This window comes from Anomaloglossus baeobatrachus, chromosome 7, assembly GCF_048569485.1.
Source record: "Anomaloglossus baeobatrachus isolate aAnoBae1 chromosome 7, aAnoBae1.hap1, whole genome shotgun sequence".
In the NCBI taxonomy this organism is placed as follows: Eukaryota; Metazoa; Chordata; class Amphibia; order Anura; family Aromobatidae; genus Anomaloglossus; species Anomaloglossus baeobatrachus.
In genome coordinates, this window is record NC_134359.1 from 168695069 (window position 1) to 168720919 (window position 25851).

The window sequence follows — 25851 nt, forward strand, 5'->3', positions numbered from 1 at the left end:
TAGCACATCTACAACTGCATCCTCAGCCACCACTCTGCCTCTAAGCACAAGTCGGGGTGGCTCTGCAGGATGCATGTCCTCTAAGCCTTGCCTAGCCTGGTCCTTTTTTGACCTTGCAAAGGATCTCCAAAATCATGTGATCTGTAAAATTTGTCGTGAATCTATTAGTAGAGGCAAAAAGCTCACCAGTTTGACAACTTCTTCCATGAATCGTCACATGAATACCAAGCATAATTCCTAGTGGTAAGCTCACTGTGCTGCAATGCGGCCTAGCGTAGCGGGCAAACCACCACCTGCCCCTTCCAGTGCATCCGCACGCTCTTCATCTTTTATGACTGTGGGGACAGCTGCACACCTGGTTTTCCACGCACACCTTCCACCACTGTAACCGCAACAGGCAGTTTGCTTGGTAGGTCGTCAGTTGGTTTGGAAGGGGAAACAAGTGCGTGTGTACAGCTCTCTCAGACATCGATAGCACCAACGTTGGATAAAGGCAACATCATGTCTACGCCTGCACTTTCCTCACAAAGCTGCATTTTTCCAGGGACACCCTACTCACCACCGTCTACACACAGCAGCCAGATCTCTGTCCCTCAGATGTGAACAAATAAAAGGGCATTTCCTTTGACCCATGACAAAGCTAAGAGGTTGACTTTATCCCTCTGTAAGCTCTTGGCTACCGAAATGCTGCCTTTCCGCCTGGTGAACACACAGGATTTTCGAAACCTTATGTCCATCGCTGTGCCCCAGTACCAGATGCCCAGTCACCACTACTTCTCCAAGAAAGGTGTGCCTGCGCTACACCAGCATGTCACACACAACATCACCGCTTCCTTGAGAAACTCTGTGTGTGAACGGGTGCATTTCACCACCAATACTTGGACCAATAAGCATGGACAGAGGCGTTACATGTCACTGACTGGGCACTGGGTAACTATGGTGATAGAAGGCGAAGGGTCTGCTGAGCAAGTCTTGCCGTCTCCATGACTTGTGCGTCAATCCTCTGTATGTATAAGTTCCTCCAACGCTTCTGCCTCCTCAACCTCGTCTGGGTCCTCCACCGCCGCCCCAAGCCTGCCTGGTCAGGCTACCAGCTTTGTAACTGCGCACAAGGAATCATGCACACCTCCTTACTATGCTGGCAGCAGAGCGCAATGGCATCAGGCGATCTTTAGCTTGAAATGTCTTGGAAATAAGAGTCACACAGAGGCTGAGTTGTGTTCAGTTCTCCTGTCCGAGTTTCATAAATGGTTGTCTCTACTCAACCTGCAGCCAGGTAAGGCCATGTGCGATAATGCTGCAAACCTGGGTGCGGCCCTTCACCTGGGCAAGGTGACACACGTGCCGTGTATGGCTCACGTGTTGAACCTTGTTGTCCAGCAATTTTTAACGCACTATCCTGGCCTAGATGGCCTTCTGCACTGGGCACGAAAATTGTCTGCTCACTTCCGCCGTTCAACCGCCACAGATGAGCGACTTGCATCACTCCAGAAGTCTTTCGGCCTGCCGGTTCAACGCCTGAAATGCGATGTGCCGACACGCTGGAATTCGACTCTCCACATGTTATAGCGACTGTGGCAGCACCACCGAGCACTAGTGCAATATGTCATGACGTATAGCCTGGGCCAACGAGATACAGAGGTGGGGCAGATCACCCTGATGGAGTGGTCTCAGATCAAGGACCTATGCACCTTTCTGCAGAGTTTCGACATGGCAATGAATATGTTTAGCGCTGACAATGCCATTATCAGCATGACAATTCCAGTGATTTTCATGTTGGAGCACACGCTAAACACTATTTGGAGTCAGGGTGTGGTTCAACAGGAAGGGGAGGAAGCACATGAGGATTCATATGCGCAAGGGATAACACAACATCACCAAGGTCCAGATGTACATCATCACCAAGGCGGCAGGAATGGGACGATGGGGGAGAGGGATTAACAAGGGCGCATGGTAGCAGGCAAAATATTGAGGAAGGTGCAGGAGAACATGAAGAAACGGAGGACGAACTGTCCATGGACATGGAAGACTCAGCAGATGAGGGAAACCTTGGTCACATTTCAGTTGAAAGAGGTTGGGGGGGAGATGTCAGAGGAAGAAAGAATGGTTAGCACCTCTATGCCACAAACACAGCAAGGACTTTGTCCGCATGGATGCGCAAGACACATGAGCGCCTTCTTGCTGCACTAACTACAACATGACCCTCGGATTGTCAAAATTTGAAGTGATGATGACTACTGGGTTGCCACACTATTAGACCCCCCGGTACAAGTCTAAATTTTGTGAAATAATTCCAGCCATAGAAAGCGACGCACGTATGCAGGAGTATCAGCAGAAGCTGTTACTCAATCTTAGCTCGGCTTTTCCACCAAACACCAGTGGTGCACGGAGTGAATCTTCCAGTTGTAACTTGACAAACATGGGAAGGTCTCATCATCAACAGTCTAACCGTACCAGCAGCACCGTATCTGGTGCTGGTAACAGCAATTTTATTGAATCGTTTCATAATTTTTTTAGACCATCCTTTGCAAGGTCAACAGACACAAGAAGTATGACACATAGTCTACGGCTGCAGAGGATGAAACAGGAGTATCTCCAAATAACATCGATGCCATGACTTTGAAACTGGAGCCTTGCTCATTTTGGGCTTCAAATCTTGAAAAATGGCCTGAGCTTGCCACTTATGCCTTAGAGATATTGTCATGTCCAGCTGCCAGCGTTGTCTCAGAAGGTGTCTTCAGTGCTGCTGGGTATGTGCTGACAGATAAGCGCACGCGTCTGTTCAGTGACAATGTGGACAGACTAACATTCATCAAAATGAACAAGTCATGAATCCGCAAGGACTTTACTACCCCTGTGTCATCCTGGGGAGAGTAAATGCGTGTTGATTTCGAATATGCTTGATGCAAATATACTTGTTAAGTTTGCAACTGGGGCGCAAGTGCTGCCACTGAAGTGGTGTCTGTGGGGCCCAATTTTTGGAAAAAAGGGAGACTCTGCTTGTAGTCCCCCTGCTGTGTTTTTAAAAACGAGCCAAGATGAACAAGTCATGGTTCAGCAAAGACTTTACTGCCTATCCCGGTGTCATCCTGGGGACAGTTAAGGCTGGCGTATTTTGGAATGTGCTTGATGCAAATGTACCTGTCAAGTTTGCAACTGGGGCACAACTGATGCCACTGAAGTGGTGTCTGTGTGGCCCAATTTTTGGAAAAAAGGGAGACTCTGCTTGGAGTGACCCTTGCTGTGTTTTTAAAAATGATCCAAGATGAACAGATCTGGGATCAGCAAAGACTTTGCTAGACCTTCCCCGGTGTCATCCGGGCGACAGCTAAGGCTGGCGTATTTTGGAATGTGCTTGATGCAAAGCAAAACATCCTGTTGCAACTAGGGCACAAGTGCTGCCACTGGAGTGGTGTCTGTGGGGCCCAATTTTTGGAAAAAAGGAAGACTCTGCTTGGAGTAACCCTTGCTGTGTTTTTAAAAATGATCCAAGATGAACAGATCTGGGATCAGCAAAGACTTTGCTAGACCTTCCCCGGTGTCATCCGGGCGACAGCTAAGGCTGGCGTGATTTGGAATGTGCTTGATGCAAATCAAAACATCCTGTTTGCAACTAGGGCATAAGTGCTGCCACTGAAGTGGTGTCTGTGGGGCCCAATTTTTGGAAAAAAGGGAGACTCCGCTTGGAGTAACCCTTGCTGTGTTTTACATGATTTGAGAAGGGTATGCCATGCCTATATCTGTGTCTCCTCCTCTTTTTCCTCATCCAGCTGTTTCGTTTTTGCATAGGTATTTGTCCTTGTCATTTTCCCATGCGTTTCTATTGTCTTGGGAGTTGTTTGGCACCTTTTGGACAACTTTGAGGGTGTTTTCAAGGTGTTTTTAGGTGTTTGTGATTGCCTCCCATTGTTTTCAAAGGGGTTCAAGAGGTTCGTCGAACGGCTCGTCGAACGGGGCACCGTTCGACGAACCGAACAGAACTCGAACTCTAGGGGGGTGGCTCATCTCTACCGGAGACCCTCGAGCCACCCACCAGAAGGCTCGGACCCGAGCAGCGGCAGGCTGCCGGCACGGGGGCAGCACATAAGAAGCAACAACAAAAATGTGGTCTATAAATAGCAGCAAGCTTTCAAAAAAGAGCGAGTTTTCAAAAAAGACTTGGCGCTCCTTTTTGAAAACTTGCTGCTATTTATAGACTGCATTTTTGTTGTTGCTTGTTATATCGGTGGAATTCCTGATGAAGAAGTGGGCTGAGACTGCTAAACGCATTGAATAAAACCACCTTCATTCAAGTATCCTGGATTTATGTGATATCTTCAGCAGCGCAGTAACAGTTCCACATCTACTTTGTTCCTGAAAGTTCATTGAGGGAACCATGAATGCCAACATGGACTGTGACATACTGAAGCAAAGCGTGATCCACTCTATTCAGAAACTGAGCTGTATTACAGTATTCCAACATAAAAATGACCCCAAACACACATGCAAGATGCCTGTGCCGACTTGCTAAAGAATCTGAGGGTAAGGTACTGGAGTGGCCAAACATGTCTTCAAACCTAAACCCTATTGAACATCTGTGGGCATCCTAAAATGAAATGTGGAGGGGCACAAGGTCTCTAACATCCACCAGCTCCATGATATTTTAAAGGAGGAGTAGAAGAAGATTCCAGTGGCTTCTGTGGAGCTTTAGTGAGCTCCATGCTAAAGAGAATAAAGGGAGTGCTTGAAAGTAATGGTGGCCACACAAAATATTGAGACTTTGGGCAAAATTTGGTAATTTCTACTTTAGGGTGTACTCACTTTTGTTGCCAGCAGATTAGATATTAATGGCTGGCTGTGTGTTGAGTTATTTAGAGAGAACACAAAATTTACAGTTATACAAGCTGTATACTGCTTTCCATTGTATTGTATCGAAGTGTCATATCTTCAGTGTTGTCCCATGAAAAGATAGAATAAAATATTTACAAAAATGGGAGGGATGGGGGTGTGGCTTGCCAATGGCAGAGTGAGACACACATCTCCTTAGCTCTTTGCCCAGTCCGCCCTTTCAGCCTCTTACAGGTGGTGCAGCTGAGCCCAAACCTCACATGGGCAAACCCAGACATTCCCTCAAGCAAGCAGCAGATCCGGAGACCGGGACAAGCAGGATGGATCGCTTCTTGGCCTCCAGCACCCCCACTCAAATATGAGCTGCTCAGGCCAAGATGGCGACAGCAGGGAAACAACAACACTCCTCACTGAAGCATGTCTCAGAAGTAGGGGATTCCCCAATCACTGCTTCTCAGGATTCCAGTGATAATGAAATAGACTTTGAGGAGGTGAATCTCCATGACATTAGTAAATACATTAAATCTCTCCCCACCAAACATGATTTGGAAAAGCTAGTGTGCAGGCTGGAGAACACCTACAAGCAAGAGATACATGTGCTGCAGAGGGAGTTCACTGAGAGAGTGGAGGGGAAGGAGAGAGAACAGGATGCAGCTCTATCAGGTTAAGGCAGCACCGTGAAATACTTAACCATCACTCTGCCAGGCTGGAGGATCTGCAGGCAGGCCTGGAAGACCAGGAAAACCGCAATAGGCGGAATAATATCTGCATACGTGGAATCAGTGCCATCATCCAATTTAGATGCCGCAGCACAGCAGATATTCATGCAGATCTTGGGGGACGATCAGGTAACCACTGTTGAATTAGATCGCATTCATAGAGCTTTGGGGCTCAAACCACCCAACAACACACAACAAAGAAATGTGATACGTCGGGTGCACTTGTATAAAACCAAGGAACGCATTATGGCAGCAGCCAGATACAAAGGCCCAATTGCTTTCCAGGACTCTCAGGTTACGCTGCTCCCTGACCTAGCCAGGCGCACCCTCATGCTGAGGAGGGCCTTGTGCCCCCTGTTGGATCAACTCCGGGACAAAAATATATTATACAGATAGGGCTACCCCTTTTAACAGGTGGCTACAAAGGAGGGCAAGTTGGCGATATTACAGTCCCTTGGGGACCTTCCTAAGTTCCTTGGAACATTTGAGTTACCAATGACAGATCTACCTGACTGGCCGAAAAGCCTACATCTGCCGGTGATTCCACCTAATTGGTAAGAGGCCTCAGGATCGAGGAACAGACAGAAAAACCCCAAACAGACCCCAATGGAGCTGCAGAGGTCCCCTTTTTGAGATCTCTTTTGACATTTAAAAGTTTCAGGATCACCATCCACAAGTGGTTGGAAGACAGACCCATTGGGTCTCATTACATCCCTTTCGCTGGTCCTAAAACAGGGATGCCATGATTTTTCCTCCTTCTACCCATTAACAATGTGACATGGAGATTCATGAGCTGTTTGTAGCTTTTTTGCGAAGTCAGAATAACATTAGATAGTCTGTGACGTTGCTCTCTCTTCCTGCACAAAAAAAAACAACAAACAAAAAAACAAACAAACCTCTTCCTTCTCCCTTCCTCTCCCAAACCCCCTTCTCCCCATCTTACCCCCTTTTCCCCTCCTCCCCCTTCCTTCTCCCCCTCTCCCTCTCCCCCCTTGACCCCCCCCTTCCTATCCCCCCCTCTTCCCCCTGCCTCTCTCCCCCTCCTCCCCCCTCCCCCTCCCGCTCTCTTCTCCCCCCTCTGCCCCTCTTCCTTCCATTTCTTCCCCCTCACTCACCAGTTCACCTTCTCCAATCCCCCACTTCACCCTCCCCTCCTACTCTTCTTCGCAGTCCGCTGCACGATCTCTGCTAATGTTTAAGGTTTAAAATTAAGTTACTGTTAAAGTATATTTTGACGGCTTCATTGCCATAATGGTTCAAGTTGCACTACCCCAACACCCCAATGTTATTATACTATGTTTGAATGGCTGGGAGGGTCGGTGAGGGAGTGAGCACTGTTTTCGGCTTCTTTTCCCCCTTCACAGTGCGCAGAACAGACATTACTGTTCTCCTTGGACACATTCAGGTCAAGACAAATGCTTTTGCACAAGGTCTACTATTAATGTTTTTTATCTTATGTCTTCTACCTTTGTCTATACTTTCTCACTTTTTCCCTCTCTTTCTCGTCTGGGCAGTCATGGCAGTCCCAAATATCAGTTTGTTTACCCTTAATAGACACAATGAATAGTCTCAAGTTTTGCTCCCTGAACGTAAAGGGGCTTAACATCCCTCACAAAAAGAAGTCAAATAAGTTATAATAACCATAAACAGTGTGTCTCCATATTACTACTCCAAGAGACACACTTTAGGCAAGATTCAGTGCCTCGGTGCTCATCTAAATTTTATCAAGTCTGGGATCACAGCACTTGCCCAGACTCCAAGTCCTGCGGCACGTCCATAGCCTTCCATAAGTCTTTCACTCCTGAGGTTTTAGGCTCATTCATCAATCCATTGGGCAGGTACATCTTTCTGAGAGTTTCTTGGGCCTCCCACAATTTTGTGATAGCTAATGTGTACTTTCCCAACAAGGACCAGCAGGGGTTCGGAGCCAGATGTCAGACATTACTGGAGGACTTCACAGGTCCCCTTCCTGTGATACTCGGTGGCGACTTCAATTTGCCAATGGATCCATCCATGGATGCCTCCTTAGGTAAGTCCTCATATCCAAACTCCTCTATACATAAAGTTAAAAGACAGCTGCAGGGCCTGAAGCTGGTGGACGCCTGGAGGGTTCTTCCCCCAGACACGAGAGACTACACCTACTACTCCATGCCACACCGACTTTACAGCAGGATTGACTATTTCTTCATATCCCAGACGCTCCTAGATTTCCGCTTAAACACAAAGATAGGCTCCATCCTTTGGTCTGACCACGCCCCTATATATCTTTCCATACAACTTGGCAAAGCAGAAAGGTCAGGATTCACATGGCGCCTCAATGAGAACTTATTGCAGGATCCGTCATGCTTGGCAGATGTGACCCACACAATCTCAAACTTCACACTGGATCACCAGGCTGACCAATCTGCCCCATCCATGAAGTGGGAGGCATTAAAATGTGTCCTGAGAGGAGTCCTCATAAAACATGGCAGTCGGCTTAAAAAGGAAAGAATGGAGGACATCAAAACGCTTTCTTCCCAGATCTCTGACCTAGAGTCCGCCCACAAACGCACAAATGCGCAGGACATATTTGGTCAATTATCTACAGCCAGGCAAAAACTGCTGTCCATCTTAGATCAGAGAACACGATGCTGGAGGGAAAGACTTAAGGGCAGGTTCTACCAGTATGGGAATAAGAGCGGCAGGTTTCTGTCCAGAGCACTAAACCGACGCAACTTGGCTACTCACGTACCATTCATAAATGATAAACAAAAAAAAAATCCAGAACATAAAGGGGATATTACAATGCTTTAGGGAATATTATCAAAATTTATACAATATTAAGGGACATTTTTCCGATCTCCCTAAACAACAATTAGTAGAAAAAATAAAAATGTATATTTGCTCTACCGAATTACCAGAGCTGGATCCAATAATAACCACGGGCCTAGAGGAGGACTTCTCATTAGAGGAGGTAACAGACGTCATTAAAGATTTAAAGATTGGGAAAAGCCCAGGGCCTGATGGGTTTACAGCAGATTTCTATAAGCACTTTATTGACAAATTGAGCCCTCAATTTTTGTCTACTTGTAATTACGTATCGAATGGCGGATCCTTCCCAAAACAGGCACTGGCAGGCCACATAATTGTCCTCCCCAAGCCAGGTAAAGACCCCTCCCAGTGCGGGAGCTATAGACCAATATCATTGATCAATATAGATATTAAAATTTAAAATGTATGCCATGATCATTTCAAATAGACTGCAGCCGCTTCTTCCCTGTCTTATTAGCACTGATCAAGTAGGATTTGTTAGAGGACGAGAATCAAGAGATAACTGTTACGGGGGGCTGTCTGATAATAAAACCCAAAGGAATATCAGACAGTCAGGGTCCACCGTGCAAAGACTCTGCTGCAGACTATGGCAGAGGATAAGGGGTATATAAGTGTGCCACTGTAAATAGTAATAGCACAAGTGCAGAGTGCAATACCTCTGTTAAACTCACAGAGGAATATAATTAGAAAATAAAGCAATTCCTCCCTTACTTGGAGGGTGTGTGGTATGGTCTCTGTTAATGGTCACAGAGACAAAAAGCAGTGAGTGTGAAATGGCACCTACCTTGGTTCGTTCCTCTAGCGGTGCCAGGAGACGGACAGCAGCGTAAGCCGCACAAAGCTCCTACCTGCGTTCGCTCCACTAGTGTGCGAGGGCACGAACCACTAGATATGGCACCTGCCTACGTCCGCTCCACTAGTGGTGCAAAAGAGACAGACAGCAGCATAAGCCGCACAAAGCTCCTACCTATGTTCGCTCCCCTAGTGTGCGAGGATACGAACAACTGCCAGACGCAGTATAAGGAACATTACCCTAGCGGCAACGTCCACCTATGAGTAGAATCACAAGGCCCAGCCAAACCATGTGCCTCAGGCACCTGCCTATGTCCGCTCCACTAAGAGGTAAGGATACGGACCACAGCCGAAGCTGTAAGGTATAAGAATGCTACCCTGCTGGTAGCGCTCACCTAACATAGACAGAGAGATGCCTAGAGGGACGTGCACAGAGCGTCTACTCTCATGCATGAACCAAGAGGACTGAGCGCCGGGCGGCGTGCGTCAGGGTCTTTTATAGACTCTGTGCCTCATCCAAGATGGAGGACACCAGAGCCAATCCGCTGCCAGAATGACAGCAATGACGTCAAGCTGGCCTATCACCGAGCAAAGCGTCAAAAGCACATGACCAGCGACCAATCGGATAGAAGGTGTCAGAGACATGTGACCACGTGTCACAAGCACATGACCAGCGGCCAATCAGCTTAGATGGTGTCAGAGACATGTGACCTCATGTCAGCGATGATGTCACCCGCACATGTGCAATGGCTCCAAGATAGGACTTAAGGCTGCTTTACATGATACGACCGATTGTGCAATTTCACAATCGATCGTTCCCGCCCCCGTCCTTTTTGCGTCACGGGCAAATCGCTGCCCGTGTCGCACAAAGTCAGTAACCCCCGTCACACATACTTACCTCTCGTGCGACCTCGCTGTGGGCGGCGAACGTCCACTTCCTGGAGTGGGAGGGACGTTCGGCGTCACAGCGGCGTCACATGGCCGCCGGCCAATGGAAGCGGAGGGGCGGAGAAGATGAGCGGGACGTAAATATCCCGCCAACCTCCTTCCTTCACATAGCCGGCGGCAGCCGCATGACGCAGGTGAGCTGCTGTTCATCGTTCCCAGGGTGTCACACGGAGCGGCGTGTGCTACCCCGGAAACGATGAACTACTAAATTAAACGATATTATGGAACCTAGCGAGCAGTACACGACTCACAATTTGTTAGCGATACTGCGTCGCTAGGAGGTGTCACACAGGCCGGCATTGCCAGCGATGCCGGATGTGCGTCACAAAAAACGTGACCCCGACGATCTATCGCACGATAGATTGTCTGGTGTAAAGAAGCCTTTAGTCTCCAGTGCTCGCAAATGTGCAGTAGCAAGAAGTCCGAACATAGTCTCCAGTGCCACAGCAACTGTAACAGTACCTCCCCCTCAAGGGCCCCCCTCCCGGCGACGCAGGTAATCGGCAACTAAGTCGGGAGCATGGACAGCCTCCTCAGGCTCCCAAGAGCGATGTTCCGGGCCGTAGCCCTCCCAATCTATCAAGAAGAACCTGCGCCCTCTAACCATCTTAGAACCAACTATGGCTCGTACCTCATAGCTAGAGGGAGAGGAATCAGAGGCAGGAGAGTGCACTTCACGAGCGTGAGGTAAAATAACCGGCTTTAGCAGTGAAACATGGAATTTGTCATGGATCCTAAGATGGACGGGTAACTTCAATTGGTAGACTACAGGATTTACCTGTCGAAGAACCTCATAAGGACCCAGGAAGCGAGGAGCAAATTTGACAGAACTCACTCTAAGTTTCACATGTTTTGCAGAGAGCCACACAAAGTCCCCTGGAGAAAAGACAGGAGCCGGGCGACGAAACCGATCGGACACCGTCTTCATACGGTCCTTAGCTGCTTGGATCGACTCTTGAGTCCGATCCCAAACCTCTCTGGCATTAGTTGCCCAGTCGGCCACAAGAGGAGAAGGTGCAGCAGCGGGAAACGGTACCGGTACCCTAGGGTGTTGCCCATTATTGAGTACGAACGGTGTCTGCCCAGTGGCCTCAGCCAGCAAATTGTTAAGGGCAAATTCTGCCCAGGGTAGGAGGGAGGACCAGTTATCGTGGTTCTCAGCAACAAAGTGTCGAAGGTATATAATCATGGATTGATTGGTACGCTCAACCAAACCATTGGTCTCCGGATGGTATGCCGCAGAGAGATTCAACTCAATTTGCAGAAGGCTACAAAGATCTCGCCAGAAACGGGAAACAAATTGCGGGCCTCTATCACAAATGATACGATCTGGCATCCCGTGAAGCCTAAAGACATGCTTGAGGAATAGTTTGGCTAGTACCCTGGAAGATGGGATTCTCGATAACGGTACGAGATGAACCATCCGGGAGAAATGGTCCCTAATGACCCACACAAATCTATGTCCCTGTGAACACGGAAGATCTCCCACAAAGTCCATGCCTTCCACCTCCCATGGTCTATCTGGCACTGGTAAAGGATGCAAGAGCCCAGCCGGTCTCTGCCGTAACGGACGGTTGCGAGCACACGAGTAGCAGGAACCGACATATCTCTTGATGTGGCTGTCTAAGTGGGGCCACCAATACCACCTCTCGAGTAACTCTCGTGTCCGTCTAATATCAAAATGCCCACCCACCTTTGAGGTGTGGGCCCACGACAGGATATCATTCTGTCGATCCGGCGGAACAAAGGTCTTACCCGGTGGCATTTGGTCTAACGTCACAGGGGAGAGCGTATGAAAAACCCTGGAGGGAAGGATAAGATGAGGTTCGTCAATCTCTTCCTGGGTAGAAACCATTGAGCGAGACAGGGCGTCTGCCTTGTTATTCTTACTCCCAGACAGATAGTTGATGGAGAAGTGAAAGCGGGAGAAAAACAAGGACCAGCGGGCTTGGCGAGGATTCAGACGCTGAGCGGTTTGTAAGTACGTCAGATTCTTATGGTCTGTATAGACCTCGAAAGGATGTTTCGCTCCTTCTAGCAAGTGACGCCACTCCTCCAAGGCTAATCTCAGGGCGAGCAGTTCCCTATCCCCAATGGTATAGTTTCTCTCTGCCGGTGAAAAGGTTTTAGCAAAGAAGAAACACGGCCTTTTTCTACCTACACCGTTCTTTTGATACAAGACCGCACCAGCACCCACTGAAGAGGCATCAACCTCCAAGAGGAAGGGCTTATTCTCATCGGGTCTTTGAAGAACGGGAGCAGTTGAAAAGTGTCTTTTTACTGCCTCAAAAGCCTGGGATGTCTCAGTAGACCAGACTTTTGGATTAGCACCTTTCTTAGTCAAGGCCACCAAAGGGGCCACCAAAGTGGAGAAATGGGGTATGAACTGCCCGTAATAATTTATGAATCCTTAGAAGCGTTGCACCGCCTTCAAGGAATGAGGTTCGAACCATTCCAGGACAGCAGAGAGCTTCGCAGGATCCATAGCCAGACCCTCTTGTGAGATAATGTAACCCAAAAAAGGCAAGGATGACTGCTCGAATACACACTTTTCGAGTTTAGCAAACAATGAGTGCTCCCATAACGGGAAAGGACACGAACGACATCCTGATGATGAGTCTCCAGATCAGGAGAAAAAATCAGGATGTCGTCCAGATACACCACGACGGAGGATAACAGTAAATCCCTGAACACATCGTTTACAAAGTCCTGAAATACTGTGGGTGCATTACATAAACCAAAAGGCATGACGAGGTATTCATAGTGACCGTCTCGGGTGTTAAAAGCGGTCTTCCATTCGTCACCCTCTTGAATTTGTACCAAGTTATACGCACCCCGCAGATCCAACTTCGTAAAAACCTGAGCTCCCCTCAGTCTGTCAAAGAGCTCTGAAATTAAAGGTAACGGGTATTTGTTCTTTATTGTGATTGCGTTGAGACCCCTGTGATCTATGCAGGGACGCAAATCACCCACTTTCTTCCGAAGAAAGAAAAACCCAGCTCCCGCGGGAGAGACAGACTTACGAATGAACACCTTCTCTAAACTCTCTCTTATTTAGGTCGACATGGCCTCCGACTCAGGTATTCAAATCAAGAAGGCCTGCGGAGACACCATTACATGTTTCTCAACGCTGGAAGGAAACTAGCTAGGTCTTTCACCGGGAAGGAACAACCACGGGAAGGGCAGTCTCCAGTCAAGGAGACCACCTATGCCAAACATGGTATCCATCCACAGACAGCCGTTTCGGGGTATTTGCCCCTCATCAGTGTGGAGTAGAAATCTGGCTAGTGGGACATTGCCTAGTAAAAGACTATGTGAGCAAGGATGGTTGACCTTAGGGAGATCAACATCCACCACTGCGGAGACACCATCATGTGTTTCTCAACGCAGTGATTCTAGAGCAATGCCCCCTGGGAAATATTCAAATCAAGAAGGCCTGAGGAGACACCATCACATGTTTCTCAACGCTGGAAGGAAACTAGCCAGGTCTTTCACCGGGAAGGAACAACCACAGGAAGGGCAGTCTCCAGTCAAGGAGACCACCTATGCCAAACATGGTATCCATCCACAGACAGCCGTTTCGGGGTATTTGCCCCTCATCAGTGTGGAGTAGGAATCTGGCTAGTGGGACATTGCCTAGTAAAAGACTATGTGAGCAAGGATGGTTGACCTTAGGTAGATCAGCATCCACCACTGCGGAGACACCATCACGTGTTTCTCAACGCAGTGATTCTAGAGCAATGCCCCCTGGGAAATATTCAAATCAAGAAGGCCTGCGGAGACACCATCACATGTTTCTCAATGCTGGAAGGAAACTAGCCAGGTCTTTCACCGGGAAGGAACAACCACGGGAAGGGCAGTCTCCAGTCAAGGAGACCACCTATGCCAAACATGGTATCCATCCACAGACAGCCGTTTCAGGGTATTTGCCCCTCATCAGTGTGGAGTAGTTCATTCCCGGTGAAAGACCTGGCTAGTTTCCTTCCAGCGTTGAGAAACATGTGATGGTGTCTCCGCAGGCCTTCTTGATTTGAATATTTCCCAGGGGGCATTGCTCTAGAATCACTGCGTTGAGAAACACGTGATGGTGTCTTCACAGTGGTGGATGTTGATCTCCCTAAGGTCAACCATCCTTGCTCACATAGTCTTTTACTAGGCAATGTCCAACTAGCCAGATTCCTACTCCACACTGATGAGGGGCAAATACCCCGAAACGGCTGTCTGTGGATGGATACCATGTTTGGCATAGGTGGTCTCCTTGACTGGAGACTGCCCTTCCCGTGGTTGTTCCTTCCCGGTGAAAGACCTGGCTAGTTTCCTTCCAGCGTTGAGAAACATGTGATGGTGTCTGCGCAGGCCTTCTTGATTTGAATATTTCCCAGGGGGCATTGCTCTAGAATCCCAGCGTTGAGAAACACGTGATGGTGTCTCCGCAGTGATGGATGTTGATCTCCCTAAGGTCAACCATCCTTGCTCACATAGTCTTTTACTAGGCAATGTCCCACTAGCCAGATTCCTACTCCCCACTGATGAGGGGCAAATACCCCGAAACGACTGTCTGTGGATGGATACCATGTTTGGCATAGGTGGTCTCCTTGACTGGAGACTGCCCTTCCCGTGGTTGTTCCTTCCCGGTGAAAGACCTGGCTAGTTTCCTTCCAGCGTTGAGAAACATGTGATGGTGTCTCCGCAGGCCTTCTTGATTTGAATATTTCCCAGGGGGCATTGCTCTAGAATCACTGCGTTGAGAAACACGTGATGGTGTCTCCGCAGTGGTGGATGTTGATCTCCCTAAGGTCAACCATCCTTGCTCACTCCGACTCAGGTATTGACAGGGGGTAAACCCTGCCCTTAGGTGGAACCGAACCTGGGATAAGGTCTGTGGCGCAGTCATACGGCCTATGTGGTGGAAGAACCTCAGCACCCTGTTTGGAGAACACGTCAGTGAACTCCAAATAGGGTGTAGGTATGGGAGAGAGATCAGTTGATGTAACCGCAACGACCTTAGGTGGTAAGGAAAGACATCGGGACTGACATTTCGAACCCCAACTAATAATGCTGTCGGACTCCCAGTCAATTAGAGGAGCATGGGTCCGACGCCATGGGAGACCGAGAAGAACGTCGTCTATACCCTCAGGCAAAACAAGAAAAGAAATCTCCTCTATGTGACCCTGAGACAGGGAAAGGCGCAAGGCAACTGTCCTCAATGTAATGGAGTCAGACAACATAGTTCCATTAACAACACGGACAGGAATAGGCGCCTCTAACATGATAGAGGGAATATTGTGTCTCTTTACAAATCCTGAGGACACAAAAGTCCCGTCAGCTCTGGAATCCACAAAAGCTATAATAGGCCATATATTCTCAGAGAATGAGAGCTGACCTGGGATACTACACTTAGAGGGTGCAAAAGACGTCTCTAGTAACCCCCCTCTAATGGTTACTAGGCCTGGGAGTTTTCCTGACGGCTAGGACACTTGTTGGCATAGTGCCCAGCCTGACAACATACATAACATATAGGAAGACCAGACCTGCGTAGTCTGGAGGACGTATGACCTAACTCCATAGGAGTGGGAGATGTTTCAGATGCTGAGGAAGATGGTAGTGGACCCTGAACAACTGGAATAGCCCGATGCTTAGGGCATGAGGAAGAGACCTCGCGTCTGCGTTCCTTTTGGCGTACGTCGATCCTTGTTGCTACAGTGATTAAGTCCTCCAGAGAAGCAGGGACCTCACGAGTAGCAAAGGCATCCTTGACATAGCCTGCCAACCCTCTCCAGAAGATAGGAATCAACAGCTTTTCTGGCCAATCTAGTTCTGCCACCAGAGTTCTAAAAGCAATGGCATAAGAACTAGTGGATAAAGAACCCTGAGATAGGTCTAACAGTCTCAGGGCCGCATCATGGGTAACCTGCGGACCCATGTATACCACTTTAAGAGCTTCAAGAAAGTCTTGATGTCTCAGAGTAACCACATCAGAGCGCTCCCATAGGGGAGTCGCCCATTCTAAGGCTTTGTCCTAAAGTAAGGATATGATAAAGCCTACTTTGGACCTCTCCGTAGAGAAGCGAGAAGAGTTGACCTCTAGGTGTATCTGACACTGACTAATGAAACCACAACATGATCTGGCATCACCAGAATACCTGTTTGGCAGAGCAAGTCGAGGATCATGTGCAGATGTCACCATGGTCTGAGGTTTATCCTCAATAGTCTTGAGCCGCGACTCAAGTACTTGTATGTAACGGTGTAACTGCTGATATTCTGCCATAACTGCCAGACCCTTGGCTCAGTCCTAATGTTTTGGGGGGCTGTCTGATAATAAAATCCAAAGGAATATCAGACAGTCAGGGTCCACCGTGCAAAGACTCTGCTGCAGACTATGGCAGAGGATAAGGGGTATATAAGTGTGCCACTGTAAATAGTAATAGCACAAGTGCAGAGTGCAATACCTCTGTTAAACTCACAGAGGAATATAATTAGAAAATAAAGCAATTCCTCCCTTACTTGGAGGGTGTGTGGCATGGTCTCTGTTAATGGTCACAGAGACAAAAGCAGTGAGTGTGAAATGGCACCTACCTAGGTCTGTTCCTCTAGCGGTGCCAGGAGACGGACAGCAGCGTAAGCCGCACAAAATTTCTACCTGCGTTCGCTCCACTAATGTGCGAGGACACGAACCACTAGTGTGCGAGGATACGAACAACTGCCAGACGCAGTATAAGGAACGTTACCCTAGCGGCAACGTCCACCGACGAGTAGAATCACAAGGCCCAGCCGGACCATGTGCCTCAGGCACCTGCCTATGTCCGCTCCACTAAGAGGTAAGGATACGGACCGCAGCCAAAGCTGTAAGGTATAAGAACGCTACCCTGCCGGTAGCGCTCACCTAACATAGACAGAGAGATGCCTAGAGGGACGTGCACAGAGCGTCTACTCTCATGCATGAACCAAGAGAACAGAGCACCGGGCGGCGTGCGTCAGGGTCTTAGATAGACTATGTGCCTCATCCAAGATGGAGGACACCAGAGCCAATCCGCTGCCAGAATGACAGCAATGACGTCACGCTGGCCTATCACCGAGCAAAGCGTCACAAGCACATGACCAGCGACCAATCGGCATAGAAGGTGTCAGAGACATGTGACCACATGTCCCAAGCACATGACCAGCAGCCAATCAGCTTAGAAGGTGTCAGAGACATGTGACCTCGTGTCAGCGATGATGTCACCCGCACATATGCAATGGCTCCAAGATAGGACTTAGTCTCCAGCACTTGCACATGTGCAGTAGCAAGAAATCCAAACATAGTCTCCAGTGCTCGCACATGTGCAGTAGCAAGAAATCCGAACATAGTCTCCAGTTCCACAGCAACCGTAACAATAACACAATCCGTGCAATATCCCTGATTGATAGAGTGCGGAGGACTGGATTACCCACGTGCATCCTGTCAGTGGATGAAGCAAAGGCCTTTGACAGGGTGCACTGGGAGTTCATGCTCCAGGTCCTTGAGGCGGCAGGTCTGCAGCAAACAATGCTACATAGGATCTCGGCTTTATATACGAACCCCTCTGCTCAGATTAAGGTTAACGGGGGTATTTCCCATTCCTTTGACATCAAGAACGGAACGCGACAGGGGTGCGCGTTGTCTTCCCTGCTCTATGTTCTCACAATGGAACACTTGGCTGTGGCAATAAGGTCCAACCAATCAATTAAAGGGGTCCCGGCTCCGTGCAGGGAAGATAAACTAGCTCTCTTCGCAGACGACTTGATGCTATTCATAACAAATCCAGTTACGAGCCTACCGAACATTATGTTGGAACTATACAGATTTGGCTCTCTGAGCAATTTTAAAATGAACATGCACAAGTCGGAGGCACTTAATATTTCCCTCACACATCAGGTGATCGATCAACTTCGAGCGTCTTTCCCCTTTAAGTGGCAAGGGAAATCATTGTCATATCTTGGCATTGACTTGACTGCTGATGTCTTGTCCTTGTACGGAGCTAATATCCTTAAAGTTTTGAGGAAGATTGAGGCAGATCTCCTGAAATGTAATAAGCTGCCAATATCCTGGTTAGGCAGGATAAATGCCAATAAAGATGGATATTCTGCCTTGCCTGTTATATTTTTTTCAGGCAATTCCCATTCCCTTGCCAGCTTCCCTTTTTTCACAATTAAAAACGGCCATAACCAGATTCATCTGGGCACACAGACGCCCTCAGCTGGCCTATAGAGTTCTGAAGAAGCCTAGACTTGCGGAGGGGCAGGCCTTCCATAGCTCAAAAAATATCACCTTGCTTCATTGGTAACATGCCTTCTGGATCTCTACCATGACAAAACTTCCAAGCGCTGGGTGGAAGTGGAGATGTGTCAGACAGACTGCGCCCCTCTCATAGAGTTCTGGTCACCAGCCCCTTCGCACCCGTGCGCTCAGGCCAGTCAGTTCCTCGGAAAGAGCTTGTCCTCATTTCTCAGAAGTTCGAACGCACTCCTGGGCATTTCCACTATACCTGGACCACTGACACCTTTACACAATAATTCTCTACTCCCGACAGATTTAACAGGCAACATATTTCTTCACATGTCCAGAGGTATGGTGTCGATAATGAGGGATCTAGGGTCCAATGTGGGTATGAGGCCCCTTCATTCTTTCTTTCCTGACAACCGCACTCCTGCAGGAGCTTGGCTTGGTTATGAGCAATTGAAGAGCTTTATTAACTCCCTTTCACCACAAACTGTCTTGGGAGAGAGCCTCTGGAACACACCATTGCCCTGCTATACAAAATGTTCCAGATTGAGTTGTCTGGACAGGAGGATGATGCCCCTTTCTTCTTGAAATGGGAGGTGGATTTGGGTAGACCCCTCATGCAAGAGGAACGCTCAAAAGTATTACTCTTTACCCACAAGTCGTCGCTGGATGTAGCGTCACAGAAACGGGGCTACAAAATAGTTTCTAGGTGGTATCACTGCCCCTCCAGAAATCATTCCATGTTTCCATCTGTCTCTGAAGAACACTGGAGATGCTCAAACCATAGAGGCTCATACATCCACATGTGGTGGTCTTGTCCTCTCATACAATATTTTTGGATAGACGTGTTTGCCCTTCTGAATAAAGTGTTATCCACTAGGTTTGAGCCGACACCGGAACTGGCTCTACTATCCTTAAGGAATATCTCGATCGCCAACTTCAAGAGAAGCCTGTTAAGGAATTTTTTGATGGGGGCAAGGAAATTAATCCCAATATACTGGAGGCAGACCAAAGTGCCCTCACGGGCTGAACTGGTGGCTGAGATTAACCAGATCTATAGGATGGAGGAGCTGGTCGGCCAGGCGTTGGACTCAGGGGAGCGAGTGTTCAGGCTGTGGGCGCCGTGGATTATGTATAGAGACACCAGACCTGGTACTATGGCTTCAAGCTTCAGTTGGGGGCGTGAGACCTCTGTGATTGTCCATTCCACAAAACAAAAGTGCCGGGATCTGCACTCGACCCAGACGAGACATCTTCTTGGTCCTTCTTTTCTTTTCCCTCTCCCCTTACATTTCCCCTTTTCTCATCTTTCTTTCCTCTTTGTACATTTTATGTTATGTTTACATTGTTAGACAGGATTGCCATCTCAGGGACTTTGTGCATCTACGTTGCTTCCCCTTTCTAAACGAGGCTGCATAAATTTTTGTATGGGGGTCGGATTGGTGGTCACCCAGTGGGCATCATCTCCAAAGCAAAGCTATTACATGGGTGATGATGGTCTGACCTGAAGTGTGTAATCAAAGGAATTATTATGCAAGTAGAAAAGTGTTGTATTACTTATAACCTCCAAGATTTGAGTTATTCTACTCTATATCATATGTTGCCTATCCTATAACTTGTAAACATGTTCTTTATTTTAATAAAATCTGATTTACACAAAAAAATGGGAGGGATGTACTCCATTTTGTGATATACTGTACATTTATTTTGGTGACTATCTTAATTTGTTACATATAACAAACTTTTTTTTCTGCCATTTTTGAAGTTCTATAAAGAAACTGATGGAAAAAACACCAAAAGAACACAATATATGCAGAAAATGCTGACATTTAACAGCGTAAAAAGGAACGAAGCATTATGTTTAAGTAGTGCATTTCATTTTTCAGTATAGGCTTTACAGTACAATTATAAAACAGCTAACGCCGCTCTCTATTAAAACTCAATGAGAAAATTGGCAGCAAAACACTTTTTTCGGAAAAAATGCTCTATGTGAAACTAGCTTTATGTACAAGTAATAGTTCATGATTTATAAATGTTAAATCCAAGTATCTGTGCTTCTTTTCCAGAGTTAATCTGTGCCAGAATGATAAACAGAACTCTTCATCTTTTCTTAATCATTGATGTTTAACTCTTCAGACAGTGAGTTTAGCGGTTGAAGTGTTTGTTGGAAGAATTTGGTTTTATGACTATGCGCCCAACTTGGAATTTGTCCATAATTACCCTTGATGTGTAATGTACATGTTAATCCTGTACATGTGTTAATGCGTCATGGATGACTTTGCACACATCTTTATGGAGTCATAAAGGAAAAAAAATATTTTGGTAATATTTAAGCACCATATTTGAAGAATAAGTTAAATATGGCCATAAAAGTATCATTTGAATATGGAAGAACATTTACAAGCGCCACATCATTCTCTTCTGATATCGGCCTATTGGGACACACTGGCTTTTTATGACTGTTTATTAGCCTGAAATGTCACAAGGTTCATGAAGAGCAATTTTATTTCCATGAATTTGAAAGGTTGGTCTTGGTATAGTAAAAATGATGGGCAATGGGGCATTTTACTTCTCGTTCCTCATAAACAGCACAGTAAAATAAAAAGAACCACTTCAGAAACAGCTGTTTTTTCATTTTTCCCTCTTCTTCTTTTAATAAATAATAGTAATAATAATAATCTTTATTTTTTATATAGCGCCAAAATATTCCGCAGCATTTTACATATCAGCAACACTGTCCCCATTGGGGCTCACAAGCTATATTCCCTATCAGTAAATAGGGAGTGTTGGACGAAATCGGAGCAATCGGAGGAAATCCACGCAAACATGGGGAGAACATACAAACTTCTTCCAAAAGCCATAACATTTCTCATCAACCAAGCTATACAAGTATGTTTTTTTTTTTTGCAGGAAGAGTTGTAATTTTGAATGACACCATTAATTTTACCATATGATGTATTGAGAAATTTGAAAAAAAAATCCAAGAAGGATAAAATTGTGAAACAACCCTGCAATTCCACCATTGTTTTCCAGGCATTATTTTTACTTTGTTCACTGGGTAGGAAAAATGACACGGAAAAATAACTCTCCACGATCAGTGACACCAAAAGTTATTTTTTATATATACGGTATATATATTTTAGTAGGAAAAAAAGTCGAGAGCTAAATATATTTTATATATATATATATATATATATATATATATATATATATATATATAAAAGCAACTTTTTATAACATTTTGGGTGCGTGCAATGTATTGATAATCCTTCTGTAATGCATTTTTTAGGGGAAATACGTAACTGAAAAAAATGCAAACCTGATGTTTGATTATTTTTTTTCTTTTTGTTGTTTAATGTATTGTTTCAATAAATTTATATATTCATAAACTGGATTTTTGTGAATGTGTATAATTACAATTTTCTTTTTTTTCTTTTTTTTTTTTTTAAATACTAGTAAAAGATCATTTACAATTTTATATTTTTTAATTTATCTTTAATTTATTTTAAAACTTTATTTTTTGATTTATTGATATAGCCCTCTTAGGGGGACTTAAATCTGTGATCATTTGATATCTCATTCAATATAGTTAAACTGACATCTCGCTATGAGGACCAATATGACAACGATGGATGATTCCAGCAGACCCCCAGCTGCCATGTTAACTAATCGGCACCCCGTGATCATGTCACATGTAACTGATAAAAAGTGGTAAACGAGCACTGGCGATCACACTATAACGTGTTGCTCTCAGTAATTGACAGCGACATTTATATTGTTGGACAGCAGCAATCGAGGTTGTCTCTGACCTCTGCTGTTACATGCAGATGGTGGCTGGGAACAAAACCGGGGTCTGCTGAGTTTTGTGCAGGCTTAGCTTCCGATCTTACTCCATAATTACTTCCTTTGACGATGATGTATAGTTACATGAGGATGTGCAAAAATATTAAGGTCCCAATACACATTAGGTTAGTCTCTTAAGTACCATGTTATGTTTCTCGTTTCTGCACTTGGATTTTTTCCTCCCCTTATTTCAAAAGCCGTAACTTTTTACTTTTCCATTGACATAACCGTATGAGGACATGGTTTTTGTGGGACATGTACTTTTGAATGACAACATTCAGTTTATCATGTGATATACCGCAAAGCAAAGAAAAAAACCTCAATCTTGGCAAAATAGTAAAAATAGCTAAATTCTGCAATTATTTGGGGTGTTTTATTGCCAGCATTCTTTTTATGTTAAAACTGACCCGGCAATGTGATTCTCCAGGTCAGTTCAATTACACAGATTCCAAACTTACATAGTTTTTGTTTCTTTAAGTGCTGAACTGAAAATTTGATTTCAGATATTTGCTTGTGTCGTCATTTTTCAAGAGCTGTAACGCTTTCTGTTTTTGGGATATGGAGCTGTTGGAGGGATTGTTTTCTTGCCCCACAAGCCAATGTTGTTATGGCTGCCCCAAAAAAATGCAATTTTGGCATTTAGTTTTTTTTCTTGTTACGCCATTTGCTGATCTGGTTAATTTGTTTTATATTATGAAAGATCTGACTTATATAAATGCAGCGATAGTAATTATATGTTTTTTTATTTTTTATTTTTGAATGGGGCAAAAGGGGGGTGACATGAACTTTTATATATTTTTTCCAATTTTTACGATTTTGTTTTTTACTTTTCACAGTCCTTGTTAGTCCTTTAGGAAACTTGAACCTACGATTATCCAAACACTTGTGCTGTATACAGCAACCCCACAGTATTGCTGTATACAGCAAAATAACTGTCTCCTATGAACACCAGTCAGGGGCTGTCTATTGCAGGAGTATTGACGTGACAGGTACTTAGGTCTGCAGCAGACCCCTGGCTGTCATGGCAACCCACGGAAGCATTGATGAGTGCTTAGAATGGTGTGCCTCCCTCCTGGTGTACTGTAAATGCTGCTGTCACAGATTGACAGCTGCATTTAACAGGTTAACAGCCCGCAAAAGGCAGATGATGGCTAATAATCACAGCCATCATCTGCTAGGAAAGATGCAGGTTCAGCTTGTGAGCCCGCATCAAAGTTAGTGAGCCAACATATGACGTACCCTGCACGTCATATGTCCTTAAGGACTTGTAGTCACTTACCCTTCAAATTCCAGTGGGAAAGCCTTAGCATCTGAAGTGCTTCTAGGCTGTCATTTCTCCTCCAGCACACAGGGATAGAAAGACTGGGTGGTTTAAAATGAAACGATGGAACCTTTTGTTTTCCCAAAAATATAAGACACTTTTTGTTGTTCTGTTTGTTACATTTTGTCAGTGAATAGTTTCTATTTCTATGTGCTCTTTTGCATTATTGCTCAAAAATTCTATAACAACATGATATCTGTTTCTAAACAGAGTTATTATAATGCTCACAGTGTATTATAATCCCAATAATTAACCTGGGCATCAGCAGAATATTAGCTTTTGCAAGTGTTACAAACACATAGAAACATACACGGATACAAATTGCATGATACAGAAAAGTGCTCTTTTAGAATTGGCTATTCCTAATATAAGCTACAACCGACTACCTGCTGACAATGCTAACAGTAAATCATTTTACTTTACTCACTTATATAGCGCTATTCATTCCACAGGGGCTCATAATCTACATTCTCTGTCTGTATATCATTGGATTGTGGATGGTAACGAGAACCCAGAGGATACTCACAGAAACACAGGGAAAACATACAAACTTAATCCAGATGATGTCCTTGCTGGGATTAAATCCCTGGACCTCAGCGCTGCAAAACTGCAGTGCTAACCACTAAGCCACCATGCTGCCCACTTCTGATAGAAATGTTTCTGTCTTCACATTGTTGAATTTGAACAATTTACATCCCACAGCCAAAGGGAACAGTAATGGGCATACATTTTGGATGCTAATATCTGTAGTTACAAGCATGTGATAGCTTTCTAAAGTGAGTATGACTTCCATCACAAGTGTATTTTTTTATTAAGTATGGCTAGACATTCCAGGTAAGTAAAAAGGATTAAATAACCAACATCTTGGCAAAACAAAAGCTTCGACATGTTCAAGTCTATTCTAGTGCTCATCTGATATCAGCAGTAGGGATTTAGTGGTGAGGAATGTAATACAATGGCACAGCTAACTAGAGAAAAAATGTAACAATAAATTATCACAAGTGTGGTAAAGGTTCTGGCTGGAGTCTTTGTTACAGAATTTTCCCACAATACTAAAAAAACCTAAACCTAGCACAGCATCCAGAGCTATTATGTCTTATAAAATGTTTGACTCGATGGCAGAAACCTGATGTACCCTAATAGTCAATCAGCAAAAACCAGTAATATCTCCCATGCCAAGGGTCCAATACTGCTGTGATTTCACATTTTTGTTTCCTATACAAAATGAAAGCACTTTTAAGTGAAAAATACATTTTACCAGCATTTACTTTTGCGGGAGCTTTAGAAAATGTGAGTATTTGTGCTTTCCTTATGAAGAACTTTATAAAAAGGAATTTACTGAAGCCTGGTCAGTGTATTATTTATTTACTATGTACTATTTCTATTCATGACATATTTCAATTTAATGAAACTAATTCAATTGACAAAATTTTTTTGGGAGTTTAATTTTCTTCAAAATAACAATATAAACATAATATATTTCAATACTTACCCATCATATCGAACTTTAACACATGTCCCTTTATTTAGCAGGAATCCCAGCAAACAGATAGTCCAGTAAAAGTGTTTCATGCTTTCTCTTCAGTCCTTGGCATACCGGGTTAGATTGCTAAACCGCACTGTATCTGCTTATTGTGTGCAATGAATTCAGGTATAAATATGTAACCTGGTTGACCCAAACCATAAAGATGTTATCTACACTATCTCTGTGCCAATTAGTTTTACAAGAGTGTCATAAACACCTCTGCATTTATTCTTATGGGTGTTATCTTCAGTATCTATATCTCTATCTGTATATATGTCTCTTACTGCCTGCTGCAGCTACATAATAAAAAATAACACTTCAGTTTTTAGGTATTAATAAAGTATCACTTTCTGATTTTAGACATTAGATTTGCTGCTAAATTACATAGCAACACAGATAGTATTGTTCTAAACTACAGCCACATAGAAAAATCCCTAATACTTACAACTTTTAGCATAATGCTATCACCACCAATGTACATACTCAACACAGTAGCTCAAACTTCTAACCCAAAATTCTGCCCACCATGTTAGTGATAATGCACAAATTGCAGGTAGTCAAAGATATAGTCTGAATCTTGATATAAGAAAAGTTCTAGGTGCACAGATTGCACATGTGCCAATGTCCTCAGCACATAGGCAAGTAGTCAGTGATCACAGCATTGTTCTGGCTCCGAATGGTGAAAGGATCCATGGATTCTATACTACTTACTTTACTATGTGTACATAGTTACTAAAACCGGTTAATATTGTAAAGCTTACAATTAATATTCCAACCAAGTGTACTGGTAGCAGATAGGGTGTAAGAAGATCTTTCACCAATT

At 45.1% G+C, this 25851-nt stretch overlaps 1 protein-coding gene across 1 annotated transcript in view; it reads right to left on the reverse strand.

The window, feature by feature from the left end:
* LOC142245236 (carboxypeptidase O-like) overlaps nucleotides 1-25407 on the reverse strand; it is a 992459-nt gene extending 967052 nt beyond the window's left edge. The window contains exon 1 of the mRNA XM_075317796.1: nucleotides 24996-25407. Within this exon, the coding sequence (XP_075173911.1) occupies nucleotides 24996-25075 (80 nt within the window). The 5' untranslated portion in view covers nucleotides 25076-25407. The remainder of the gene's footprint in view (nucleotides 1-24995) is intronic.
* Between the last annotated feature and the right edge of the window lie 444 nt (nucleotides 25408-25851).